Raw genomic sequence first — 8,591 nt, 5'->3', positions numbered from 1 at the left:
GCCGCGCTTCCGGGCGATCGTGGCCGGCCGCCACGCGTCCTTGGAGAGGTACTCGACGGCGTCGCCGACGTCGAGCGCCTCGTCGCCGAAGACGCCGGGCGCGAGCGCGCGCGCCGCCGCGGCCTCGACGGCCGCGGCCTTGGCGCAGGCCAGCCCGAGCGCGGGGAGCGCGGGCGCGTCGCCGCCGACCGCGCGGAGCGCGGCGCGGGCCGCGCGGTCGAGCGACGCGAGGACCTTGGCCGCGTCGGCGGCGAAGGCCGCGACGCCGTCCTTGATGCGCTTCCAGACCAGGGCCTTGGAGCCGGACTTGGCGCCCGCCAGGGACGCCACGTGCTGCCCGACGGCGACGTCGGCGACGGCCGCGAGCCAGCGGTAGCCCCCGCCGAGCGCCGCGGGCTTCGCCTTGTCGCCGCCGACCTGGACGCCGCCGAAGAGGCCGGGGTCGACGGCGGGGAGGACGACGACGCGCAGCGCGCCGTCGTAGAGGCCGCAGGTCGTCCGGAGCGCGGCGACGGCGTCTCTTAACTTGTTCTCGACCTCGGGAGCAATGTCCTTGCCGACGGCTTCCGCGGCGCCGTCGGTCAGCGCCTTCAGCGCGGCGCGCAGCGGCGCGTGGAGGAAGGCGACGACGGCCGCGGCCTCGTCGTCGCTCGCGTCCGGCGGCCGCGGCTCGGCGTCCTTCTTCTTGCCGCCCTTCTTGCGGGCGGCCTTGCGCTCGGGCGTCCGCGGCGCCTCGTCGCCGTCCTGCTGCGCCTGCTGCTGCGCGAGGCGCTGGCGCATGCGCTGCTGCCTTCGCTCCTTCTTTTTTCTCGCCTTGTCGTCCATGGCCTTGCCACTTATCGGGGCTGCATCGTGCGATCAGCAGCCCAACCGATGAACGAGTGCATGGTGGATCCATGGAGGCAACGTGCACAGTCAAAGTTGAGGTCGATCCAGCTCTCGCAATGGCCGTCTCATTTGCGATCGCACTCGTCGCGCTGACCGCTGCAGCGCTCGACGTCGCGCCGCGCGCCGCCGGCACGCGGCGCGGCCTCCTCGCGAGCGCCGCCTTCGGCGCCGCCGCGCGCGCCGCGCCGGGCCTCGCCGAGGAGGAGCCCCGGGTCACGGCGATCGTCACGCTGGACGTGTCCATCGCGCGCGCGCCGCCGGAGCCGCTGCGCATCGAGCTCTTCGGCGACGCGGCGCCGCAGTCCGTCGCCTACTTCTCGAAGCTCGCGACGAACAGCCTCCGCGCGGCGTGTTCGGACGCGGACGAGGACCCCGGCGCCGTCGCGCGCGTGCAGACGAGCCGGCGCATGGGCGAGCGGGCGTGCCTGGACGCCCAGGGCGTCGACGTCGGCTTCGCGAACTCGCAGCTCTGGCGCCTCGTGCCGGACAAGCGCGTCGACTTCGGCCGCGTCGACTCGTCGTTCTCCGCGCGCGTGCCGCCGACGTTCGCGGAGGAGACCAACGCGCTCCGGGCCTCGGCGAAGGGCAACGTCTCCGTGAAGCGCGGCGGCGGCGCCTTCGAGTTCACCGTCGCGCCCGCGAACAGCCCGGGCCTCGACCGGGAGGACCTCGTCGTCGTCGGGCGCGTCGCGCCGGCGGACCTGCCCTTCCTCGACGCGCTCAACGCCATCCCGACGAAGAAGGACCTCGTGTCCATCGGCGACGTGCCGCCCCTGGGCAAGTCCTTCGCGCGCGCCTGCGAGTACTCGTCGCCGGACCCGACGTGCGCGCAGTTCAAGCCCCTCAAGCGCATCATGGTCGTCGGCTCCTCCGTGAAGGGACGATAAACTAGCCTGGATTCGTCGCTCTGGCTGGGTATAGGGGGGCTCCTCCTGCGGGCGCTGTTGTGGACATCGGCCGCGGCGTAAGCTGCGTCAACGGCGCGTCATCGACTTCGTTCACAGAAAGGCCGGCTCGCCGACTCAGCGGCGACGTCGCCGCAGCCAGCATCTTGAGCCTCGCATCTTGTCACTGCCGAGTGCCGCAGCCACCGCCACAACACGATGGCGTCCATGGAAGAGACGATCAAGAGCATGCTCTGCGGCACGACATCCGGCGGCTCGAGCAGCCTCATCTCCGCGTCGAGCGAGTGGAAGGCCGTCGCCGCCTGCGCGGCCAAGCTCAAGGCCACCCATTTGCGCGACGCCCTGGAGAACGCGGACCGCAACGCGAACCTCCTAACCGAGGCCGAGGGCATCGTCCTCGACTACGCGCGCGAGAAGGTCGACGGCGACGCGATGGCGGCGCTCTTCGCGCTCGCGCGCAAGGCGAACGTCGAGGCGAAGCGCGACGCCATGTTCAACGGCGACGTCATCAACGAGACGGAGCAGCGCAGCGTCTACCACGTGGCGCTCCGCGCGCCCAAGGGCTCGAGCCCCATGCTCGCGAACGGCGAGGACCAGGTCGCCAAGGTCAACGGCGTGCTCGACCGCATCGAGGACTTTAGCGACCGCGTGCGGTCGGGCGCGTGGAAGGGCGCGACGGGCGAGGCGCTGACGACGGTGCTCGCCATCGGCATCGGCGGCTCCTACCTCGGGCCCGAGTTCCTCTGCGAGGCGCTCCGCGCGGAGCCCGCGGCCGCGGCGGCCGCCGCGGGCCGCGACCTCAAGTTCGTCGCGAACGTCGACCCCGTGGACTTCGCGCGCCAGGTCGCGGGCCTCGACGCGTCGAAGACGCTCGTCGTCATCGTCTCCAAGTCCTTCACGACGGCCGAGACGATCATGAACGCGAAGACCGTGAAGAACTGGCTCCTCGCGAACGTCAAGGGCGACGCGGACGCCGTCGTCCGCCAGCACGTCGCGGCCGTGTCGACGCAGCTCGACCTCACGGCCCAGTTCGGCATCGCGCCGGAGAACGTCTTCGAGTTCGGCGACTACGTCGGCGGCCGCTTCTCCGTGCACTCGCCCGTGGGCATGCTCCCGCTCGCGCTGCAGTACGGCATGGCGCCGATGCGGTCGTTCCTCGCGGGCGCGCGGAACATGGACGAGCACTTCGCTTCCGCGCCGTTGGAGTCGAACCTGCCCGTCATCCTCGGCCTGCTGGGGCTCTACAACTCGTCGTTCCTCGGCTACGAGTGCAAGGCGATCCTGCCCTACGCGCAGGCGCTGCTCCGCTTCGCGGCCCACGTCCAGCAGCTCGACATGGAGTCCAACGGCAAGTCCGTCGCCATGGACGGGTCCAAGCTCGACTTCGCCGCGGGCGAGGTCATCTTCGGCGAGCCGGGCACGAACGGCCAGCACAGCTTCTACCAGCTCATGCACCAGGGCCGCGTCGTCCCCGCGGAGTTCATCGGCTTCGCCAAGTCCCAGGCGCCCGTCCACCTCGACGGCGCGCCCCTGTCGAACCACGACGAGCTCATGTGCAACTTCTTCGCCCAGCCGGACGCGCTGGCCTGCGGGTCCCACAACGACGACCCGCACAAGCACTTCGACGGCGACCGGCCGTCGCTCTCGCTCCTCTTCGGCGAGGTGTCGGCCTACACCATGGGCCAGCTCCTCGCGCTCTACGAGCACCGCGTCGCCGTCCAGGGCTTCGTCTGGGGCATCAACTCCTTCGACCAGTGGGGCGTCCAGCTCGGCAAGGTCCTCGCCAAGCAGGTCGCCGCGGCGCTCAAGGACGCGAAGACCGACGGCTTCAACTCGTCGACGTCCGCCCTCCTCGCCAAGTACATCGCCGCCAAGTAGGCGCGCATCCCGAAGCCTAAGCCCCCTTACCCGCCTTCGCCGGGCCGCGATCGGCGCGCCGCCGGGCCGCTCCGGGGGTCCGCGTCGAAGCCCACGGCGTACAAGGAGCCGATGATCGAGAGCGCGACGAACCGATAGGCCCATAGGACCATGCGATCAGCGGCGAGCTTCTCGCGGCCCCGGAGCGCCGACGGCACGTCGGCGGGGACGCCGCGGCGGGCGGCTCCCGGGGGCGGCGCCGCGACCTTTCGTCGGAGCCGAGAGTACGTCGCCATTTTTACGATGAGCACGTAGACGTGGCCCGGCTTGTAGATGTGGCCGGCCAACGCGGTCTCGTTGAAAGGGAAGCGCGCCCACTCCCCCGGGTTGGGATCCGCGCGTCTCTGTTCCATGTAGCGCTCGACCTCGTCCGCCTTCCAAATGTACGTCTTGTTTCGAGTCGTTTCCTGCGTGACCATCCGCTCCCCCTCCGACAGCAGCGCGTCGAAGATGCCCTGCTTCAGCGCGTTCTCCTCGTCGGAGCTGATGGCGCCGACGAAGCGCTCGCCGCGGATCCAGCGGGTCATCCCCGGCAGCGCGTGCACGACCGGCACGTCCCAATGCGCCAGGTCATTGGCTTGGGCCGCGAGGAGCGTCGTGATCAGCAGCGAGAGCAGCCCGGCGTTGTTCCCGACGAGGCCCGCCGTGACCCCATCGGCGCTGCTCCCGTGGCGCCGACGTCCATGGAGCATGACGGACTTTGGGGCAGCCTGTTCACCTCGTGTTCACTCTCTGATGGGCTTCTGAATCTAATTTGTTTTCGGCCGACACTGTCGACCCGTCGGGTCGAACGTTCCCCTCAACGTTACCCGCCGCGCTTCTTCCTCCGCGGCGCCTGCGGCGCCGCCTTCTTCTTGTCGCTCGGCGGCCCCGGCCGCCCCGGCTTGCCCCGGGCCAGGGACGACGCGTCGACGGCCTGGGGGCAGACGTAGTAGTGGGGCCGGGGCTTGCCCGGCGTCGCGCAGTCGACGTCGTGCCCCACGGGCGCCGCGCCCTCGAGGAGCTTCGCGAAGGGCGCCGCGCCGAGGCGGCCGCGCGTGCCCAGGAAGCACGTGGCGGCCGCGGCGCCGGGGTCCGGCCCGACGGCGCCGCAGGCCGCGCGCGTCGACTCGGACGTCGCCGTCGTGCCGTTGCGCCGCCGCGCGGCCGCGCCGTCGCGCCAGAGGCCCAGCGCGCACGCGGCGACCTTGTCGGCGTCGGCGTCCGAGAGCGTCATGCCCGACCCCGAGCCCCGGCCGCGCACGGACACGTAGCCGCCGCGCCGCGCGTCCGCGACCTTGCGGAAGAGGTCCTGCTCGGAGCCGAACCTGGGCAGGAAAAGAGAGATTCAACGTCGCTTCAACGTGAGTGTTCCGCGCGCGAGCGTTCCGGAAAAAGCATCCACGCTTCGAGACCGTTCCAAGAGATGATCGCTCGTCCAAAGATCAGCCGAAACGAGTGGAAAACGGCCGAGATAGGAGCCTTTGAAGTTGGGAAGTTCGCTCTCTTTTCCTGCTCGGAGCCGAACTCGCCGTGGATCTCCGCGACGACGAGACCGTCCCCGGCGAGCATGGCGTTGGCGAGGCCCGCGCCGTGGGGGCCGACGACGACGTCCGCGTCGAAGAAGCGCTTGGCCGTGGCCGCGCCGTCGCTCCAGGGGCAGCACGACGCGAACGCCGCGCCGAGCCTCGCGAACGCCGCCGCGAGCCTCTTGACGGCGTCGGGCCGCACGCAGCGCATGGCGACGCGCTTGCCGCCGTCGCAGGGCCGGTTCGCGAAGACGACGACGGGCGCGTCCGACGCCGCGTCGGTCCAGCCGTGCTTTTCGGCGACGGCGCGGCGCCAAAAGTCCGCGGACCTCCGCCGCTCGCGCGCGAAGCCGCCGCCGTCCACGGGCCCGACGACGCGCGGGCCGACGGCCCAGTGCACGTGGCGGCAGACCTTGGCGTGCTCCGCCTTGAAGAGCTGCTTGCCGTCGCGGACGTTCTTGCCCGCGAAGACCGCGCCGAGGACGACGTCGGCCAGTTTCACGCGGTCGGGAGGCGCGCCGCCGAAGACGAAGAGCGCCGGCGGCGCGTCGCCGGGGTGGAGCGTCGTCGCGAGGCGGTTGCCCAGGGACGCCGCGTCGTTCCAGAAGTGCCAGGCGTTGTGCCAGGACCACGCGTGCAGCGCGTAGGCGCGCTCGGGCCTCTCGTCGCACGGCGCCGCGGCCGCGTCCCGCGCGATGGCGGCGCCGTACTTGCCCCCGGAGTTGAGGTGGATGTGGCCGCTCTTGAGGTCGCCGCCGTAGGCCTTGAGCGCCGCCTCGCTCTCGGCGTCGAGCGCGCCGGCGAGGATGACGCGCGGCGGGCCGCCGGACGTGCGCACGTGGAGCAGGTCGATGTAGGGCTCGCCGCGCGCCTCGTACTCGGCGCCGAAGCTCCCGTCGGTGATGAGCCGCGCCACGGACGCGTCGCCCGCCCGGGTCGCGCGGAGGAGCAGCAGGGGCAGCAGGGGCAGCATCTAGGCAGCCATCACGTTTCAACAATAGAGGTAAAGCAACGGCGCTTGCATAGATGTTGATGACGATTTGCAGATGATTTTAGCGACCATCCCGAACCAATCTCCAGGCGCCGCCAGCGCTGCCGCACGCCGCCACCACCCACCCAGCAGCATGGCCGACCAGCAGCAGCCGAAGAAGAAGAAGCAGAAGAAGGACAAGAAGCAGAAATTCCCGCGGCTCGAGGGCAACCCCATGCTCGACGCCTACCGCGCCACGGTCAAGGCCTGGCCCAAGGACATGTCCAAGGTCCTCTGCGCGTCCCTCGAGCCGGAGCGGCGCGCCGAGCTCTGGGGGCTCATGGCCGAGGCCGGCGACGCGCTGCGGCGCCGCTACGCCTGGGCGATCCCCGACGAGCGCGCGCTGCGCGTGCTGGCGCACTACGGCCCGATCGTCGAGGTCGGCGCGGGCAAGGGCTACTGGTGCGCGCTGCTCCAGGCGCGCGGCGTCGACGCCGTGGCCTTCGACGCGAAGCCGCCGCCGGAGACGTTCGCGGCCGTGCGGGAAGGCGGGCCCGAGGCGCTCCTGGGCGACGCGCACCGGGACCGGTCGCTGCTCCTGTGCTACCCGGACGACGAGTGCCAGGCGGACCTCGACGACGGCGAGGACCTGTCCTCGCCGGACGCCTGGGGCGCCGACGACGCCGCCGACGACGACGACGAGGCGCCGTCGCTCGCGCTGTCGTGCCTCCGGGCCTACGGCGGCGACGTCGTCGTCGTCGTCGGCGAGGCCGTCGGCACGGGCACGCTGGCGCTGTCGTCCGCGCCCTGGGGCCGGAGCTGCGACAGCCTGTTCCAGGTCGAGCTCGCGGCGTCGTTCCATCCGGTCCTCGTGGCCAAGCTCCCGCGCTGGCCCCTCTCCAAGGACGCGATCGCCGTCTGGGTCCGCACGCGCGTCTGCCCCATCGTCTTCGAGAAGGACTCCGACGACGAGGAGGACGAGGAGGAGGAGGAGGACGGCTGGGCGGACATCCCCGTCGACGAGCAGATCGACCCGGACTGCGCGGCGCCTTGCGCGAAGCACCTTCTCACGATGCCGCCGTAATTACAATTACAAGTGGGGCGTCGCCTCGTCGGCGTAGGTGGCGTTCTTGAGCAACGCCGCGTACTGGGCCGGCGTCAGGCCCGTCTTGGATCGCGGAACCGCGTGGCCCTCGGCGGCGCAGCGCGCGAGCTCTGAACGGTTGTACCAGCAGGCGTCGTAGGCGGAGAGCGCCGCGAGCGCCCGCGTCGCGTTCTCGTAGACGCCGCAGACGCAGGCGCCGAAGAAGCCCGAGACGGGCAGCCCCGTCGACACGTTGGACGCGCCCATGAGCTTCCGGTAGACGGGCCATTTCGCCGTCTCCGTGACGGCCATGTCGAAGACGTCGCGGAAGGGTTTTAAAAACCAAGGACAGAAGAGGGGTCGGTAGACCTCGTGGTCGAGGCCGCCGGCGTTGAGCGTCGACACGCCGTTCATGGTGCAATTTTCCTGGACCGGCGGCAGCCAGGCGTCCGGCGGAGATGGATCGAAGCTGTCGACGATCTTGTCCAGGTTCGCCCAGTCGATGACGATGCCGCTGTCCGGGTCGACGGCTGCGACCGTCAAGGCGCTGAGGGCGAGAGCTGCCCAGAGATGCACCATCGTTCGCCTCGGCGGCAACGATAAGCTCAACAAACATGTTTGACTTCGGCCTCGATCTCGGTGCAAATCGAGCCCACCGCGTCGACGGGGCTCCGCGCGAGCGCCTCCCGACCCGCGCCGCCGCCGCGCGCGCGCGCGCTGTCAAGAGGCGCCGGTCGCGACGCCAAAGCTTTGCAGGCGCCAAACGCTGTTACACGAACAAAACGCTGCAAACGATGCCGCGCCGTCTCCTCGAGATGATGGCGCTGCTCTGCATCCCCGCGCGTGCCTTGCAGCTCTGCTCGCGGCGCCAACTCGGTGCCGGCGCCGCCGCAGCCGTCGCGGGCGTTGCAAGCGTCGCGCGCGCCGAAGTGCCAGTCGATCCGTTTAACTCCATGTGCTTCGGCTTCGGCTGCGCGCAGCCGCAGGGCGTCGACGGCGGCGGCGCGCCGGCTCCGCTGGACGAGGACTCGACGCCGTGGCAGGAGGTGCTCAAGCTCATCGACGAGAAGAAGGTGCAGCGCGTCGAGTTCAACGACGTCTCCATGTCCAAGGCCTGGGCCGTGACGGCAGACGGACGGATGCGCATTGGCGCGGGCTACCCCGTGGACGACGGCAAGAGCTGGTCGTCGCCGCTCTTCGTGACGCGCACGCTGGAGAACTACCGGATCCCCTACAGCTACGTGGAGGGGCTCAAGCGGAAATCACCTCGCAAGTAACCGTTCTTACTTCGTAGTAATTACTAGTAAACCGCTAGTGCA

General features: G+C 70.7%; 1 protein-coding gene across 1 annotated transcript; it reads left to right on the top strand.

The window, feature by feature from the left end:
• Nucleotides 1-1,988: 1,988 nt before the first annotated feature.
• On the top strand, nucleotides 1,989-3,705 carry PGI (hypothetical protein; the record flags this gene model as incomplete). Its single annotated transcript, XM_009035660.1, has 1 exon — nucleotides 1,989-3,705. One exon carries the CDS (start codon nucleotides 1,992-1,994, stop codon nucleotides 3,669-3,671), a length of 1,680 nt encoding a protein of 559 aa, XP_009033908.1.
• Nucleotides 3,706-8,591: the final 4,886 nt, after the last annotated feature.

The sequence above is a fragment of the Aureococcus anophagefferens genome, assembly GCF_000186865.1.
Source record: "Aureococcus anophagefferens unplaced genomic scaffold AURANscaffold_3, whole genome shotgun sequence".
In the NCBI taxonomy this organism is placed as follows: Eukaryota; class Pelagophyceae; order Pelagomonadales; family Pelagomonadaceae; genus Aureococcus; species Aureococcus anophagefferens.
Note: the sequence above shows the minus strand (reverse complement) of the source record. Positions and strands in the feature narration are given on the sequence as shown.